This window comes from Garra rufa, chromosome 1 (assembly GCF_049309525.1).
Source record: "Garra rufa chromosome 1, GarRuf1.0, whole genome shotgun sequence".
In the NCBI taxonomy this organism is placed as follows: Eukaryota; Metazoa; Chordata; class Actinopteri; order Cypriniformes; family Cyprinidae; genus Garra; species Garra rufa.
In genome coordinates this window covers 82,978,620-82,998,209 of record NC_133361.1, presented here as the reverse complement: position 1 = coordinate 82,998,209, position 19,590 = coordinate 82,978,620, and the positions used below count along the sequence as shown (strand labels likewise).

The window sequence follows — 19,590 nt, the reverse complement described above, 5'->3', positions numbered from 1 at the left end:
AAAAGGTTTGAGTGTTTGTTAAATCAAATCATTTAAGTCCATTAACTATTACTCTGATTCCCTTACTAGTGCCCTGACTACTGAACTAGAGCTGACTGAGATGCACACAGAGATTTAATTTTTTTCTTTCTTTATATTTCTGTTAATTACTCTCATCTTAAACAGGGCGTTTCCAAACAGAAAAAAACTCCTGGTGGAGCAACTGAGATCCACGTGACACACTATTATAAAGATGGCGTTTATTAAAGAGGAGACTGAAGACATGAAGATTGAAGAAACATTCAGAGTCAAACATGAAGATACTGAGGAACAAACAGGTTGGTTTTCATTCTCAAAGCTGAACTATCCTATGAACTGTTCTGTGCATTTGCTGAATTAATTTTCCTTTGGTGGGTGTTTTTTTTCTTTGTTGCCCTCCTGCAGCTTTTTTGAAAGGATTTTAGCTTCATTTATTCTTATAGTTATCTTAGTGCTCTGATTTAAAAACAGCATTTAAAGAATTGTGTCTATTTAAATGTTAATGTTCACTGCAAGGACTGAGTAACATGTTTCATATGAAATTGGTAAATAAAAGTTGTGTGCATATGGCAGGGCTGCCAACTTTTGAGTTCAGCTTGGAGTGAGAATTCCCACAGCAGTGCCTTTAGGGGGGTCCGGGGGCATGCTCCCCCGTAAGAAAATTTTGTACATTTTACAGTTAAATTCATCTATCTGGTGCACTTTGAGAGTTCACAATTCAGAGCTCCAATACAGTTTCAGTGTGAAAACTAAACAAAGAAAAAAGCTGGTGAATTGACTTGATCTTGAGGTTTAAAGGGGACTTAATCCTCTTATTAGTTGTGATATAGTGTCTCAGTCTAAATTAGAATAAAAAATAATTTGAAAAAAGAATAATGATAATAATAATAATAATTTTATATTATTATTCCAACGACAGTAATATTGGAAAACAATTCTGTAAAGTAAATAAAAATGAGTATTTCACCAGTATGTGATTTTCTCTTATTCTACAGTAGGGGAATTACAATACTTTTGTTGTAATTTCTACACTTACAAGCAGGGCCTAAAACTTTTTGTCATATCTGCCATTTTATTCATGATACAAACAACATTTTTTGGTGATTTGAGAGAATTTACCAGCCATAAATATATATTTTTTTCTGGCAATGAAATGTTTTTGCAGTTAAAAAAATATTAATAAATTGAAAATTAGAACTAAACACTGCATTTTAAATCAAGAAAAAAAAAAGGTGCTACACACATGTTCGCATGAGCAGTTTTTTTTATTAAAATTTGGTCTGACTTCTAGCATTGTGAAATTATTTGTTATTTTTAAATATATTTATAAAAATGTCATACTGTGTTTTTATTATAAAATGATGTAAAATAACTGTTGCAGTGCTGCAAAACTATTTACTTTTCTTGTTGTGGTAAAAAGTTATGTGCAGTAAAATAATTCCTAGATTTAGTCATTATAAATAATTGCATATACAAAAAACATATATATTTTGACACGAAAATTCAAATATTTTTCTGTAGTCTGCTGTTCTGAGAAATTATATTTTCTCATATTCGAAAATTAATCCTTCATTCGTGAGGGATTTATCACTCCCGAAATTCTGCTTCTTGTACCGGTATACAGCTGTTAGCAGGACGAAAAACAAAACTTTTATTCAAATTCTAAACGGATTATACGTAGCCTTGGAGTGCGCAATAGCCCTTCATTGATAATCACTAAAACGTGTCGCTTCAGTTAATCGCAAAAGTCCTTTTATTATCAATGAACCGCTTATTTACAGTGAGAGTCCACAAGTACAATCTGGTGTTTAGAGGTGAGTGAATTCAGAACGCAATGGCCAATCACCGGCGTTCTAGATCAACATAAATGTCTGTGATTGGCTACATTGCTCAGCGCTACGAAAACACGTTGTCTTTTGGCGATTTCCAGAGCACAAACACAAATACGCCCTGGAGCTTTAGCCAATATCTTATTATTACAGTTTTAACTGAGGGTGCTTTTGACTGCGTGAGAAAATGGATGTGTGGCGTGAGAGCGTGTGAAAAGTGTCAATTGCGTGAGTCTCACGCTGAATGCGTGAGAGTTGGCAGCCCTGGCATATGGTCTTGCTCTGATGTAATGATGACGTATGCGAAATAAAGTCGGGCGACAGTTTACTAAATGTTAGTCGTTGAGAAGAGACTTAGTCAACTGAAATTTTATTATTTGGTCAGTCACAGAAAAAAGGGTCCATGTCAATATTGAACAGTTTGTTAACAGCTGGTCCTTGAGGTGGGCCTAATTACGGGCAGGAAATAAAAACATTTGCCTGTCATTCATCAACCTCACATATGCCTTATCATTTGAATATCTTGGGCCAAAGCGGGTTTTGAACAAAGGCAGAGGTTATCTGAGTTAGAGACGGTCAGCACCACTGTTTATTTCCCACATTTTCATATTAAGTTATCAACTGACACCAACATTTCAGACATTTAAAACAATTTTAATGGCAAAACTAATTTTCAGATACCAGCGAATTAACTTCTGAATTTACTAGGGCTGCAACAACTAATCGATAAAATCGATTATTATCGATAATGAAATTCGTCGACAACGATTCTCATTATCGATTAGTCGGGTCCACCCACAGTGCACGTGCACTTCAGATGATCACGTCAAATTACAGCACTGAATGACGCATGTCTAGACATAATGCATCTAAGAAGAGTGGAGGAAACAGACTGAGATGCTGCAGGAGAGATACGTGATCCAAGCTGCCCAAAACATCAGAATTCCTTATTTTAAACTTGAAGCTAATAATGTAATGGCTTGAGGCGCTTTGAGATCCGTTTGCATCTCGTATGAAAACTTTCAGTTTACGGTCATATCCTTATCTTTAAATGTCACAAATTCACACAAGCATTTCCATTTATGCATTAAAGTCCATTCTGGCAGTCTGTGTTAAGTTTAAATCTTTACTGAATGAGCGTGTTGGCGTGAGACAATTAATAGGCTACTCTGCGCAAAAATATTCATGTCAGTCGTTGAATGTTAAATTTAGATTTAAATACAACATGTAGTGCATTTATGAAGGCTAGGAACTGTATAGCTGTGACGGTGGCAGATTTTTACCGCAGCGGTGGTGCGGTGTTTATAGCCTATATAAATAAATGAGGCTCAAACATTATTCACAAACGTGCGTGTTTAGCAACTCCGTCGTTGAACAAGCAGCCTACAAAATGCTAAAATAGATCAAAGAAATAATACATTTAAATAAGAAAGTAGCCTCAATAATTGTTAAATATGCTAATAAACAAACATTCGTTGCAAAAATTCCTAACAGCCTCCACAGCTGATCAGAATTAGGCTGCCCGAGTCCGACTGGAACCTGTCTTTTTTCTTTCTCTTCCCCATTGAACAGCTGCTGTTTTTAATAGCAAAGTGATTACATTTATTTTCATTTATTTATTTTATAAAGTTAATTTAGAAATATATTTGGAACATGTTTTATTTGTGAAATTCAAGTTTTTGTTTTTTAAAGTCGACAAAGCGCCCAGCGGCAGACAGATCAATTTAGCCTTCTCAGATCATCAGGATTAAAATTAAAATCCTTAAATATATATAAAACTGAAAGCATATCACAATATTACTTTAATCGTTTGACCTAGATAAATGTGTACAAATAGGCGCATATCCAATCGTTTGTGGGTAGAGTGAAAGCTTTGCAGGACATGATGTGAAATTTTTGCTCATAAATTTACTTTAAATTCTTACTTCATTACTATAAAATGAAATAAAACAAAACTCTTTTATTAGCCACATGCCTAATCCATAAAGATGCATTTAGGCTATAAAAGCGCGTCCAGCAGTGAGCAGATGTTGTGTCAGGATCGTCAACTTCATCTTTGCAACACTGACTCAGAAAATACAAGTTTATTAATAAATAATTTGAATATCTCCTTACTTTTCCCCCGCCACATTCATGGTAATTACTTTAGCTGGGGCTTTGCGGCCAGTTTAATCTTGCTGCGTGCATCTGAACGCGGAACTCTGCTGAAGGCACTTGCGCTCGCTGCTGCTGCTGTAGGCAGGACACTAAACACCGACACGGCAGAATAAATAGCAGAGACACTGTATTTTATGCTTGTTAGAGTGTTTTTCTTCAGATATTTGTCTTTTCTCTTTATAACGACAGGTGAATTCTTGTAAATTGTTAAGCACTGTGTTGTCATAGCATTCAGAATGTGGAATAGTGTGATTTAAATAAATAAATAAATAAGTAATTGGTGATTTTTAACCAACTAATCGATTAATCGAAAAATTAATCGACCAACTAATCGATTATCAAAATAATAGTTAGTTGCAGCCCTAGAATTTACATACAGTTGCGACCCGATGGGAATTATGGTCAAGGCAGAAATATATTATACACAATGCTAAAAGTTGCATATGCTAACAATCACTACAATAAACACACATTATGTTTATGAAAACACCAGAGTCTGCTTTTAGAAGAACTTCAGTAATACATGATTAAAATTTGTTTTCAGTTTTGTTCTGTGTCCTCCATGTGCCTTTTTTATACTGGAATTCTGCATAAATTTCATATGCTTTGTTTAACTCATTTAACTGAAATTTGATGTGTTTTTGTGTTTCGTGTTTTTAAACTGGGGTTAACTTTTGTCTTTTTTCATCTTAGATCTGATGGCACTGAAAGAGGAAAGTGAAGTACTGAATGAAATGGAAGAGAAAGATCATGATTTCATAAATGGAGAAAAATCTTTTAGTTGTTCACAGACTGAAACGACTTTCTCAAGAAAAATTACTCGAAAGACAGGAAGAAGTTCTTTCATCTGTCAACAGTGTGGAAAGCATTTTAGTCTTAGAGCAAGTCTTAAAAGACATGTTAGGAGTCACACTGGAGAGAATCCCTACACATGCCCTGAGTGTGGACAGAGTTTCCATCAAAAACAACACTTTGAAGACCATATGAGAATTCACACTAAGAAACCCTACACATGCCCTCAGTGTGGAAAGAAGTTTAATTATAAAGTACGCTTTGAAGAACACTTAAGACTTCACACTGGAGAGAAGCCTTTTACCTGCCAGCAATGTGGAAGAAGTTTCAACCAAAAAGGATCCCTTAACAGCCACATGAGTGTTCACACTGGAGAGAAGCCTTACACCTGCCAACAGTGTGGAAGAAGTTTTAACCGGAAGGGAAACCTCCATTACCACATGACAGTCCACTCTGGAGAGAGCCTTTTCACCTGCCAACAGTGTGGAGTAAGTTTCACTCAAAAAGAAAGCTTTATCAGACACATGAGAATTCACAATGGAGAGCAGTCTTACATGTGTGATCAGTGTGGAATGAGTTTTGATCAACATGAAAACCTTAAAGTCCACATGAGAACTCATAGAGAGAAACCCTACACATGCTCTGAGTGTGGAAAGAGTTTTAGTCAAAAACAGCACTTTGAAGACCACATGAAAATTCACTCTGGAGAGCAGCCCTACACATGCCCTCAGTGCGGAAAGAGGTTTAATTATAAACAAAACTTTGAAGACCACATAAGAATTCACACTGGAGAGAAGCCTTTCACCTGCCAGCAATGTGGAAGAAGTTTCAACCAAAAAGGACACCTTAACAGACACATAAGTGTTCACACTGGAGAGAAACCATTTAAATGTGGTCACTGCAGAAAGAGTTTCAGAAATAAAGCAACACTTAAATACCACATGAGGTTTCACACATGAGAGATCTGTATGTTTATGTTATCAGTGTAAAAGGTGTAATTGTGTTAACAAATGAGTTGAAACAAGCAGATGAGATCAAGTGTGAAAAAGTTCTTGAAGATGTAGCATACATGGTAAATGTCATAGTAAAGAGCAGAGGAATAAAGTGATAAAATGAAAATGGTATGTAAGCAATGATTCTAAGTTGCAATCAAATAGGAAATAAAATATGGAGGTGTGGAGTATTAACTGGGGTCCCATTAAGTGTGAACATGGGAATATAGGAGGAAATGTAATAAAAGCCAAATGCTTACAGATGACTTGAGAGTGTTTTGTTTTCTCACCTGAACTATTTTCTTCCTATCAGTTTGTCTGTCATGTTTGTCTTAAGCCCAAGCCCATGCCATCTCGGTTGCTGTAAGTACATTTGTTTTCATAATGGAATCTTCAATGGTAAGCAACATGGGTCATTTTTCATCAGTAAGGTTCAGTAAAGTATCACCAACACCAGAGCAACTCATTTTCAGTGTCAGGAGCATCAGAGATACATGACTGTTTGCCTTGCCTTTGCTGCAGAGTGATCTGTGTTTGTTGCTCCCTGCAGCTTCTGTTTTCTTTTGGATTCTCTATCTTATTGTTAATTCTGCCGTTTTAAATTGATAGATATAGCCTAACTTAATTTCTGATCTTATCCATTAAACTAATCTGACTAATTTGATCGTTCGCCTTATTCTATAATCACGAGTGCAGCACGTTAGCATTCCATTAGCCAGTTAACTTTCTACTCGCACTCCATTCACGCTTTTAACTCGTTTACTATCTTTAGCATTGCGTTAGCCAGTTAGCTTGTCATCTGCGTTCTATTCACGTTTTTTCTCTCGTGTTTAATATCGTTAGTACTCCTTTAGCCAGTTCCATTCCGTTTTTTCAGGAATTCGAAAAACAACAGTTGGTAAGTTGTAAACATTCCACAATCACGGTGAGTAATGGCTTCTTCTCCTACAATTGTAGTCTGCACTGCTTGCCACATGTATAGTAGGGATGAGCGAGTACAGCATTATCTGTATCTGTTAACCATTTGAATTATCTGTATCTGTACTCGGAGTGGGCGGGGCCTAACCCGGAAGTGGGTGGGATTTAACCTGGAAGTTGGTCATGTTGTCTTGAAATGGGCGGGGCTTTAACCGGTATGTTATTTTAAGCATGCAATTGATATGGGTTGATCAGAAATTGTTATATTTATTGCTGATTAGAAAACTATTTACATGACAGCATCAGCATTGAGCTTCAGATCAGTGGTTTTGATCATGATAACAAACGAACCATATACAGAACAAGTTTTGCAACAATGAATACAACACATGCGGTTGCAATTATGAAGTAAAATGTAATGGACAAGAGTTTTCATTTCAACATAACTTTCTTTTTTTAACCTTGAGCAGTTTGATTTTCTATTTATTTGGGTTCTTTTTTTTCCCACACCAGGTATGTGTGTGTGTGTGTGTGTAGCTTATTCATTTGTAGTATAGTTTTTTTTTATACCGCTACTTCGAACCAGCAGAAGGTTTAAAAAAAAAAAACTCAGATGAACGGCAGAGAGAGGGAGAGAGAGAGAGAGAGAGAGTGTGTGTGTGTGTGTGTGTGTGTGTGTGTAACTAATTAATTTGTAATACCACTACTTCCTTTTTTTTATTTTTTTATTAATTTATGAAATACAAAAAAGAAAGTGTCAGACACTCAGTGAGTGAAGTAAAAAAAACTGGTCAGAGCCAATTGACTGTTTAAAAAAGAAAAAAAATTCTCCGACAGGCAGAGACGCGAGTCGCTTTTACCAAGCACCACGTCTGAACAAACCCCGCGTTTACCAAAACTCTACTGGTTAAGTAAGTACTACAAACAAACCAAAGTAAAAAACAAACCTGAAGCTGAAGAAACCCTAAACGTTAACGGAAAAAACCCGCAAACCTAAGTGACTGAGGGAGAGAACGAGAGAGAGCGCGCTGTTCTCTTCTCTTCTCAGTGTTCTGTGTGTGTGTGAGCAGAGCGGGACCGTTCACATGTCGCGCCTAAAAACGTGTGGAAAACGCTAGGCACGCCGCTTTCTTCCTTATCAACAAAGCGCTCGGGCGCTTGCTCTCCGGAAGCATCTGCCGTTTCTAAGCAACCATCAGCTGCGCTCTAGCTCCAAGCTTCGGTGCGCTTGCTGCATTCTGAAAAGTTGATTTGTTTCGCTTCCATTATGCGCGCGCAAGCCGCGCGTCTACATTTAAAATAACGAATTTGAGCACTCAAAAGACGCTACATGTGAACGGCCCCTAAATCTGTATGTGTGTAGGGGAGGGACGCTGTGATTAGTCTATCACAGAACGCAGACACAGTAAACTACCCAATGAGAATTTTTATTCAATCCGAGCACAGATATTGACTCGTATTACTCGTATGATACTCGTACTCGGCAAAAGTGCTTTATCCGTGCCGGATACTCGTTTCAGCCGAGTATCCGGCTCAACTCTAATGTATAGCTTATCTATCTCTGTCAGCAGTGAGCCTTATACATGTGATAAATGCAGGAATATAGTCAGGCTGACAGAGAAGATTTAATAACTAGAATCACGCATCCAAACTTTAATAGAGGATAGTAAGAATGTGAGGGCCTTAGATACGGTTTTGGATGCGACTAGCTCAGAAAGCCCTGTACATTGTTCGGTTCCGGTAACAACGCCCGTGTAGCAGGGCAACTGGGTGACTGTGAGACGGCATAGTCGTGGGTCAAAACACCGCTCTTCCGTTCCGATCAGAACATCAAACAGGTTCTCCACACTCAGTGAAGCACCCACTGAGAAACCTGATGAAAGTGCTCTAGTAATTGCCGATTCTATTGTACGGAACGTGAAAATAGAGACTCCAGCCAACATAGTCCAGTGTTTACCGTAGTGTTAATTTCGTCAGACGAGACGAGACGAAATATGTTCTTCAACAACCTTTTTTTCATGACTAAGACGAGGCGATGACAAGACTGCACCACTGTCCAAAAACGCTGACTAACACTAAATTAACATGCATTATTGTTGACGAAAAAAGAGAGACGAAAATGTTTTGCATAAAATAAAAACTAAGATAAAATCTCTCTTCATTTTCGTCTACAATCGTCTCTGCTTTTTCATCAGCTGTTACGGCTTTAAAATATTCAAACTGCGCTTTGGCGCGCTGGCTGGCGCTGAGCCAGAGACGGACGAGCTCTGCGCTTGTCATATAATCACAACTATGCAGTGTTTTAACCACATAACGCTTATTTTAGGTTTCAGACATTTAAATACACATAAGTACTAGTAAAAGGAGACATTTAGAGTTTGTAAAATACACACATAGGTCTATGGAAGCAGAAAATAACAATCTATTCAAATATAATTTGCCGATGTGTTTTATTCATGTCACATACACATAGGCTTAGTAACTAAAAAGTTCACTCTATTCCTCTTCTAGTTCACCAGCCACTTACTTGCATGTATTTCGGGAGAAACGTATGAATGTATATGTGCTGTAAATACGGCTGACAGGACTCTCTGAACAGCAGCGCGAACAAACATGGCCGCGCCCATCTCACGTTACAGATTACGATCCAGATCATTTATATAGGGTTTTAAACGATGAAACACACTAATTCACACATATTTGTGAATCGGAATATTAGATAGTTCATGGCATGGTAAGCAAGTGTGTGAGTATTCTGGATAAAAAAGGAAAAACGAAATAAAAGCGATCTATCTGTCATACAGTGTTATTGTGTCTGTGTTGTGTCACGTGACAAGCTTGATGCGTCGCCATGGAAACAATAAGGAAGAACGTTCTAAAATAACGGTCGCTTAAAAAAAACTCACTCTCAGGGGTCCGCTAGAATATTTTAAACTCACCACTGAAAGGGTTAATCATTTGTGAATGTGTCTCCTAAATCAGAAATTGAAAACCAGACACGTTTAACATTTGCATTCAACAAAAATCATTCAACAAGTGTATTTTGTCAGGTAATTATGACATTTAACCAATGTTTGAGATATGTGAAACAATTTTTTTATTGAAATGTGTATCAGTAATAATCTCAGTAATAATGTGTTGTTTTAAAAAAAGACTACAATTTTTTGACTAAACCTAGACTAAAATATATTTAGTTCTTTTTTGACTAAAACTAGACTAAAATTAAAAGACTTTTTGTCGACTAAAACTTTGACTAAGATACCTTGAGTTTTCTTTTGACTAAAACTAGACTAAAATGACGAGACTTTTAGTCGACTAAAACTTGACCCTCAATTGTGCACAGACCTGTCTTTCTGCCCACACAGCTTGCCACTTGACAGAGCCGGACAAGCCCAGCCTAGCATACCTACAGGCTCTGTGGTGCATTGGATTTCTAGACTCCCAGATGAGGTTGTGGGTTTGAGTACCACCAGGGTCATGCTTTTTGGCATTTTGTTAAGACCGTTCTGCGCAGTATTGCCCTCGGACAGCAGAAACCATTTTGTGGCCTCCTGTTCTCAGCGTACGTTGATTTAAAAAAAAAATGTCAATCATATTTAAAAGGTAGCAAAACATGCCCAAGAGCCAATTGAGTGAGGGATGGCAATCACTGTCTCGCATCAAGTGGAGGCAGCGGGAAGTTCATATTGTTGATTCCTGCATCCTCTGAGCCACCCTCCCCACACCTAACATGCGGGGTGGCGCTGTGGCTTAGTTGGTTAAAGCGCCTGTCTAGTAAACAGGAGATCCTGGATTCAAATCCCAGCGGTGCCTTGTAGACGGCAGCTTGGATCTTTTTGCTCTCCCTTGGACCTGAGGCCCTTACAGTGCCTCTGCCTTTCAAACGACACTACAATTATGCAGAGACCCGAGGGCCTGTCCTTCCTGCAGAGAGAGCACGCGCTCTCTTAGCGTTGGGCGGCCACAGACCCGGAAGGTCAGCCTTCACGCGGCTCTGCTTTTCCCCACATTGGGCTCTGTGGCGCAATGGATAGAACATTGGAGTTCTAGACTGCCAGATGAGGCTGTTCTAAGGTTGTGGGTTTGAGTCCCACCAGAGTTGTGGCTTTTGGCTTTCTCTAATACTGTGCAGTGTTGCCCTCAGGCAGTAGAAATTTGTAGACATTATCTTTTAAGCTCACCAGCACCTGGCCTGCCTCTGGATGTTGTGACCCTCTGAGTCACCCTCCCTACAGCCTTGTATGTGGTTTGGCGCCGTGGCTTGGTTGGTTAAAGCTCCTGACCAGGTGATAATGTTAGTGCTAAGCATGCAAGCACAGGGCACAATAAGCTTGGCAGATGACATTAGCATGCATGTACAGGACACAATAAGCTTGGCAGATGGTAATGTCTGAATTTTTAAATGAAAATAATTATATAATAAAAATAATTATCTGGTGTACTTTTAAGTCCTTTTTTATTATGTAAATAAATGCTTAACCAAGAGCTGACAGTGCCAGGGCCATTTGCTGATTGTCAGACATCTTCACAAAACCGAATATCGCTGTGGTGAGCGATGAAGTAAATGCTTCGGAAACGCTGATTTGTTTGCACAGGCAACACTACTTCGGGGTTCTCTTCTTGGAATGAAAATACAGACTACTGCCATCTGCAGGTACGCAACGGTATATCTCCTCACGCATGCGAAGAAAACACCTTCTAGTTTGTAGTCAAGTTTCATCAGTTCGGTGTGTTCAAGCTCAGTTTAATTGCCCAGACGCCTGCAGACGCAGCCGACAAGAGGCGACAAGACGTTCGGCTCTAGTTGGGTGGCGTCGGGTTGGTGTGTCCCGGGCTTTAGCGTAACGCGGTCTTAATCCCCAACCAAATGTTGATTCGATTCAAATATAGCTCCACATGTTCTGTCAAGCGCTGAAGACTGTAGCTGTTATTCGAAGCCAAAGGACAAAGGACAGTTCTGTCAGAAAAGTGGGAATCAAACCCACACCTCCAGAGGAGACTGCGACCTGAACGCAGCTTTTGGATCTACGCCCTGCAGGCAGGCACCGACACGCTAGCGCTTCGCTTTTCAGAGCGGTCATCCAGCCGGCCTCGTTGGCGCAGTTAGGCAGCGCGTCAGTCTCACAATCTGAAGGTCGTGAGTTTGAGCCTCACACGGGGCAGCGTGGTGCTTTTTGATAGCTGAGAGCGCTTACACGACAGAGCGGGCTTCTCTGTTCCCGTCCGCCTGCTTGTCTTCTTCGCCTGAGGGAAAAAGGCCACAGCTCATCTGAAGGGTGGACGACATGACATTGCGGGAGAAACTGTGAGTTTCCAGGTAAATTCCCTAAATCCCATCCAGCGACATTGCATTCGGTCATAGGCCACCCTTTGACATACAGTATAATCAAAATTCAGTGTTCACACTGGGCTAATACTGAATGAATGCAGGAATACCATCCCTGTCGTATTAATGTAACATGTGGCGGTGTTCTTGTGAGGTTTTCTTAAGGGTAATATAATGCTGGCATTGGAAATGAAATTCCATATTAATGGGATGGCAAGCTTTCGTGAACCTTAAAGCAATGTTGCCTTCATCTTAAGGAAATATTGACCCGATTCTAATACGACATGACATAGTCTTTCAAGGCATTCTTTAAAAGTGCCTCCAACTTGCTATCGGGGAAGGAGTGACGTCGCACGAACGATACAACGGATTAACTCTCAAGTTTAACGAAACGCCCGTCGGCATTACTGCCACTTTTTACTAATTCTGACGTCGACTGAAATGTGGTGCTTTGGCAAAGTTAATGCCCTGCTGGACAATTCGGACTGAAACTCCCTGTCACTGGGAAGGCAAGCTTTTGTGAACCTTAAAGTAATGCTGTATTACTTTAATGAAGTAAAGTGTTGACTAGATTCTAATACAGCTTCACATATTCTGCCAAATCAAGGCTTCGGAGAAAGCTGTTGCGATCAATGCGTCAGGGACACGCTTTTCTTGACGTGACACAAGGCAAAGTTTGCAAAGTTACAGCCTTGCGGCTGAAGACCATAGCTGCTTTCCATAGCTGAAACTTAAGTCTGTCAGAAGTGGGATTCGAACCCACGCCTCCAGGGGAGACTGCGACCTGAACGCAGCGCCTTAGACCGCTCGGCCATCCTGACACGCTTGGGTGGTGGGAGATGACCGGTTGCGGCTACACCTACAGGCAAGGACAGAGAAGCCAGTTCTTCGCTGTTCAGACCGGTCAACCCACCGGCTTCATTGGCGCAGTTGGGCAGCGTGTCAGTCTCATAATCCGAAGGATCCCTTCTGCCTGCTTGTCCCGTTTCTCCTGAGTCGAAAGGCCACAGCTCCTCTGGAGGGCGGTCGACATGACGTTTTGTGAGAAACTGTGAGGTTCCAGGTAAATTCCCTGACTCCCACCCAGTCCTAGACCAACCGTTGATATACAGTGTAATCGAAATTCAGTGGTCATGCTGGGCTAATGCTGAATGAATGCAGTAATAGCATGCCTGTCATATTCATGTAACATGTGGCAGTGTCCTTGTGAGGCTTTCTTGAGGTTAGTATCATGCTGGCATTCGATGAAATTAAATTACATGTCATTGGGAAGAAAAGCTTTCGTAAACCTAAAGGCCGGGACACACCAAGCCGACGATCGGCCGCGTGGCCTCATCGGGCAGTTGGTGGGCGTCGGTGAAGCGCGTCGGTTCGGTGTGTTCCCCATGTCGGCTCTCGCCGGCTTTCGTCGGGCTCGCGTCGGCCACAGTTTGCCCAATTCAACATGTTGAATCGACGTCGGGCTTGTCGGGGTCGTCTGGGAAAGAGAGCGCTCTGATTGGCTGTTCAGACATTGAATCAGAGTGCGTGGAGGACTTGAACGTGAAGTGACGTTACACGCAAAGGAAGGATTCAAGAGGGAACCGGCTCGCTGTCATCATTTCGCAATTCACATTCATGTATATATTCATACTCATACACATACATATAGGACACAAAAACTATCAAGCCTGTTAACTTGAATTAATTGTAAGATTAAGGCTGCTGCCATTTAATATGACTTATGAACAAGGTATAAAATTGTAAACAAATATATGAATATGAATTGTAAAAAAATATATGATTTAATGATATATTTGCTGTGTACACAACGTTCGTTATGTTTGAACGATAGAAGTGGCCTGGGCATCCAGAATTTTGGTCAGGTCAGATGAGGCAGGAAATACTCTGCCAATGTATGTAAATGGCAGAACATTGAGACTCTTGTTGGGGACGATTGTACTGAAAAGTGAACCTTGATACATGCAGCATCTATGGTTAGAAATCCACAAAGATCGTGAAGGAGCAGAAGTTCAACAGCAGGAGTTGGTGCGATCACTGGTTAACCACTTTATATAAAGACAAAAGAGACAATGGAGAATAAGGTAGTTGTAAATGAGGAGCTCTTTTCCAAAATGCTATAAATCCATTTTAATAGTTTTCAGAAAAATAACATTTTTTGCCTAAACCCATATATTTTGTTTATATTCAATTTATCCTGTTTAAATGGTCTGTTGGCTCATTCTGAACATGTTAAACAATGATTGTTAAATGAAACAACAATATTGTCAATCATACATTCAAAGTTTATTTTTTATTTTTTCAAAACGCTACAAATCCATTCTTTTTTTCTAAAATATTGCTCGTTTATGTCCTAAAAAAAAACAAGAAAACATGCAACATATGGCATAAGGGACTCATACTATAAATTAATATAAATCTTTATTTTTAATGTCAGTCTTTTCATTTGTTTAGACTTTCAGATGCTGCCTTTCCACTTGCGTTATGTCCAGGAGAAGTATGGTCCAGTCCTTGTAAACCTTGTTTGGTCTTTCATAAAACTAAATTTATCATCAGCTTTTAGTTTGCGTGGTTTAGTTTGAAAACTCCGGTGTTGCGTTTCATTGTAAATGGACCAAAACTTTTGGAGAATTTTGAAAACGAAAGCGTGGCTGTCCACATTCTCTCTGCGTATCCTTGATGACCAACAGTGTAAACAATCACATCTTGATCGTTGCTGTACCCATAGATATTCTAACCACAGGTGCAGTTATCACTGCCTCATCCAGACCATCAGAATTGTTAATCGAGTTTAAAGCTCTCATTTTGAAGACGTAAGATCTGTCGCTTCAGAGCGCCGCCATGTTAGATTGCGTCGAACGCTTGCCGAATTCTTATTGGTCGAGAGGATATATCGCATTTAGATTAAAAACAGGTTTGGCGCTTATAGTGTTTTGGAAAGAAACTGCATCTTGCAGTACATTTTAAACAAGGAAATAAAGCGATTTGGCATGAAACATTTATGGAGCAGTGAATAGGTTCAGTACACTGCAAAATGGCGTAATTAACTCATTTTTTTTAAATTTGGCGTTTATCGCGTTTTGGAAAAGAGCTCTTCAAATAAAGAAAAGAACAGGAGGGGTAGAAGGGGCAGACAAATTTGATCAAAACAGTAAAAAAAGACTATTAATTGACTATATGGAGCCATTAAGTCCCAGATATTGCATAAAAGATGAGTTGAACATCAATGTATCAAGCTTGTTGAAACCAATAGTTATTGTAACACCCCAATATTGCCAGTAGCTAAGGCAGATAAATCAAAATGACGCTTGGTGCATGATTTGAGAGCAGTGAATGAGGTTGTGGAAGACTGGCCTGCATAAGTTCCAAATCCACATACGCTACTAACCAATGTTCCGTCTGCTGCTAACTATTACACCGTAATTGATCTTTGTTCCGCCTTTTTCAGTGTTCCCTTAGCAAAAGAGAGCAGACCTTTGTTTGCATTCACCTACCAAACCCCAGATGGATCTTTCACCAGAGCAATGGAGAAACTGAAAAACCTGAGAGATGAAAAAGTATAATTGTGTTATATTAGTGTTATGATTTTAGTGAAGTTACAAATTTTGAAACCAAAATACCTGCAATATCCAGTTAGATCACTGTAGTTTTATTCAGATTTCAGGATTGTCATTAGATGATAAAATATGCAAAGGATGTAAGCAGTTACAGGAATTTGCCCAGATTTTCATCAACTGTAATCCAATCAGCAGAACTATAGACTCATTATCACAGAGATCAGGGAAAGTCTCACCTTCAGCCTCTGCATTAATATTTAACTCAGATATTGATCAGAAACAAAGACACCAATTAAAGAAATGAGGCAGAAACATCAACAGCCAATAAAGACAAAAGATGACACTTGTGTTGTTATGCGTGGGGCTTTAAGGGGGTGTGTTCAAAGAGGCAAGAAGAAAGGCAATAAAGATGTCGGGACTGAAAAACAAAGGTTGACTGTGCTGGGTCTGTCTGTAACAACAAACATAACATGGTGTCAGAAGTGGTTCTCTCGTATGGATTGAATGAAAAGTAAATCCAAAGAGAGAGATTTGTGAAAGAAAAGGAAACGCAAAAATGGATAAGTTTCAAACTCCGGCTGGTATGCAACTCACTGTAAATTTAGCAGAGAACTGGAAGAGATTCAAACAACGTTTCAACATCTACCTGGATGCAAGCGGGGTAGGAGGCGATGATGAAAAAAGAAAAGCATCCATACTGCTGCATGTTATCGGCGAAGACGCGCTTGACATATACAACAGTTTCCATATACCAGAGGATGAGTTTAAACTGAAAAATGTAATGGACCGATTTGAAGAGTACTTCGTACCGAAACAGAACGTCACTTATGAAAGGTACAAATTCTTCTCATGCAGTCGAAAAGGGGGAGAAAACTTTGATCAGTATTTAGCGGAGCTTCATACTTTGAGTAAAACCTGTGACTTCGGTGATCTGCGCGAATCTCTAATAAGGCATAAAATAGTGTGTGGCATTCCAGACAACTCAGTACGAGAGAGACTGCTGCGAGAGCAAGATCTTACGCTTGAAAAAGCAGTAAATATATGCAGAGCGGCAGAGACTACTCGTGCGCAGGCAATGGAATTAAACAAACAAGATAAAAGATAAAAGTGCATGCCCTAAAAAACATAAAGCCTTCACAAAGTAAAAATAAACAAGGAAAGACCCGATCTGAGACAAAGAAATATGAATGTGGAAAGTGCTGCAGCCGCCACGAATTCAGGATGTGTCCAGCGTTTGGAGTGAAGTCACTAACCTTTTTGGGAGATGTCATCTCAGAGGAGGGTATAAAGCCTGACCCAAAGAAAACATCTGCAATAGAAAACATGGAGCGGCCACAGAATAAAGAAGATGTCAGACGCTTTCTTGGTATGGTTACGTACCTGGCAAAATTCATACCACAGCTTTCTGCACAGTCTGCACCACTTCGTTGTCTATTGGAACAAAAAACGAATGGATGTGGTCACATGAACAAGAAAGCTGCTGGAACAAGACATTCTGACAGCAGAGCCTGTGCTGAAATTCTATGATCCAGAAAGACGCATAAGAATTTCAGCCGATGTATCACAGTACGGCGTGGGAGCTGTGTTACTCCAACAGTATGATAACGTATGGCAGCCAGTAGCCTACGCATCAAGAGCGCTATCTGCTGCAGAAAAAAGATACGCGCAAATAGAGAAGGAATTGCTAGGCATGTGAGAGATTCCATCAATTTGTCTACGGGCGAGCATTCACTGTAGAGACTGACCATAAACAATTGGTTCCCATCATGGCCAAGTCATTGAACGATTGTCCCCTCAGAATACAAAGGATGCTCATCAGGTTACAAAAGTATGATGCGAATTTAATTTACACACCGGGCAAAGTACATGTTTGCTGCGGACGCACTGTCTCGTGCTATAGACATACAAGTGGAAACAGAGACCTGTGCAACAGAAATAAAAGCTTATGTGGACATGGTAGTAGCGTCGCTCCCAATGTCTGTTGACAGGACGGACCAGATAAAATTGGAGACAGAAAAAGACGACATAATGAAAGAACTGAAGGTGGCTATACAGGAAGGATGGCCTGAAGAAAGAAAAGACTGTCATGTAAGAATTAGAGATTACTGGGCTTGCAGATCAGAACTCACAGTAGTAGATGGCATTGTCTTCAAAGGCAGTAAATTTGTCATCCCAAGGAGCCTAAGGAAAGAAATGCTGAAAAAAACACATGAAGGACACCTGGGAGAAGAAAAATGCAAAAGGAGAGCTATAGAAGTGATGTACTGGCCCAGGATGAATCAGGACATTTCGCAAGTTAACAGCGGCATGTGAGATTTGTTTGACCTTTAGGCCCAGACAGCAGGCAGAGCCTCTTCTTCCACATCCTGTAACAAGTAGGCCTTACTACAAAGTTGGAGCAGATTTATTTGACTGCGAGGGGAAGAGTCACATTGTGGTAACTGACTACTACTCTAATTATCCAGAGGTGGCCACACTTCAGTCTACTACTAGCAGAGCGGTCATTACCTTCATGAAGTCTACGTTTGCTCGCCATGGTGTACCCTGTGTAGTATTTACAGATAACGGACCTCAGCTTTCCAGTGGTGAATTCAAGAAGTTTTCTGAGGAATGGGGTTTTCGCCATGATACATCCAGTCCAAATTACCCCAGATCAAATGGACTGGCGGAGTCTGCTGTGAAAATAGTGAAAGGACTCATGCAAAAGGCTCATGCAGAGAGTGAAGACTTTCATAGAAGTCTCATGATATACAGAAGCGCACCGCTGGAGAACGGCTTTTCCCCAGCTCAAATGCTCATAGGCAGAAGAATCCGAACAAATGTGCCCATTAGAGAGGATCTGCTGGACACTCCACATGCAAGTCATGTGAAATGCTTTAAACAGAAGCAAAAAATCAAACAAAAGAGACTTTATGACAGAAATGTGAAGCCACTGACAGCTTTGAAACCAGGAGATACTGTCAAAATAAGAAATCACAATACAGGTCTGTGGTCTCAGCAGGGGAAAGTGGAGAAAAAAAGTGGCTCCAAGGTCTTATGACATTACCACGAATGGTGGATCAACTCTTGACGGAACAGAATTGATTTAAGTCCCAAGCAAAGCACAGAGACCGAAATACAGGATCCACCAACTACTACTTCTGAGACCAAGTTACAGGCTCTACCAACTATTACTTCTGAGCCGATGAACACACTATCTGAATAAAGACCGAAAAGAAACAGTAAACCTCCAGAAAGACTGATTGAAGTTATGTGAAGTTTCGAGTTGGCTTACAAGTGATTGTTTGATTTCTATTAAAAGCAGGGAATAAGGAGAACAATCAGCTTGAAGTTATTCACGGTTATGCAGCATTTGAATATTTTTGTTGTTGATGATTGGATTTCCTATGCAAAGTTGTGTAAATGCTGCCATTTCTTCAGTTTATTAGTTTTTTTTTTTCTCTTTAGGGGAAAGATGTGTTGTTATGCGTGGGGCTTTAACGGGGTGTGTTCAAAGAGGCAAGAAGAAAGGCAATAAAGATGTCGGGACTGAAAAACAAAGGTTGACTGTGTTCGGGTCTGTCTGTAACAACAAACATAACAACACTTACCATCATTTCACATTCATATTCACACACTCCTAAACCCAAATATATTCATTTAAAAAGAACTGCTCACATCCTTTGAATACTGTGTTTAAGCTTGTGATCTGAGAGCTTTCTCTTCATCTGTAAGAACGGCCTCCTGAAATCTGAATAAAACTACAGTGATTGAGTGTTTTAGTCAGTCTGGATGACTGCAGCGACACACAGTAACATCTCAACCAAGAGTCTGCTGATCTTCATTTTCCTGCAGGTGTATTTTTTGTAAAGGTATTTTGTTCTTAAAACATTTTACTTCACTAAATCATAAAAGTAATACAACATAACATATTTTATTTTTTCTGATAGATGTACATCTAGTTAAAGTTTCTAAACAGATTTTTTGTGTATTTATTACCTGAACTTTTCACTTTTAATAGG

The 19,590-nt window shown here is 39.8% G+C and overlaps 2 protein-coding genes and 3 non-coding genes across 5 annotated transcripts in view; 4 read left to right on the top strand and 1 right to left on the bottom strand.

The window, feature by feature from the left end:
* LOC141339661 (uncharacterized) overlaps positions 1 to 19,590 on the top strand; it is a 353,139-nt gene that overhangs the window by 45,238 nt on the left and 288,311 nt on the right. The window lies entirely within an intron of this gene.
* Positions 187 to 9,378, top strand: LOC141342720 (uncharacterized). The gene is made up of 3 exons (XM_073847239.1): positions 187 to 317; positions 4,698 to 5,742; positions 9,306 to 9,378. The coding sequence occupies exons 1-3, from the start codon at positions 233 to 235 to the stop codon at positions 9,376 to 9,378; spliced, it is 1,203 nt and encodes a 400-aa protein (XP_073703340.1). The 5' UTR covers positions 187 to 232.
* trnat-agu (transfer RNA threonine (anticodon AGU)) lies at positions 10,446 to 10,519 on the top strand. The gene has a single exon. It is a non-coding gene; the product is annotated as a tRNA-Thr (tRNA).
* Positions 11,795 to 11,868, top strand: trnav-cac (transfer RNA valine (anticodon CAC)). The gene has a single exon. It is a non-coding gene; the product is annotated as a tRNA-Val (tRNA).
* Positions 12,771 to 12,853, bottom strand: trnal-cag (transfer RNA leucine (anticodon CAG)). Its single transcript has one exon. It is a non-coding gene; the product is annotated as a tRNA-Leu (tRNA).

What these genes read in the sequence shown, in the direction of transcription:
- LOC141342720 (XM_073847239.1), top strand. Translation starts at nt 233, where the DNA reads ATGGCGTTTATTAAAGAGGAGACTGAAGACATGAAGATTGAAGAAACA. An exon ending in AGATACTGAGGAACAAACAG is followed by an intron (nt 318 to 4,697) that starts GTTGGTTTTCAT and finishes TTTTCATCTTAG; the next exon opens with ATCTGATGGCACTGAAAGAG. An exon ending in ACACTTAAATACCACATGAG is followed by an intron (nt 5,743 to 9,305) that starts GTTTCACACATG and finishes CTCTCTGAACAG; the next exon opens with CAGCGCGAACAAACATGGCC.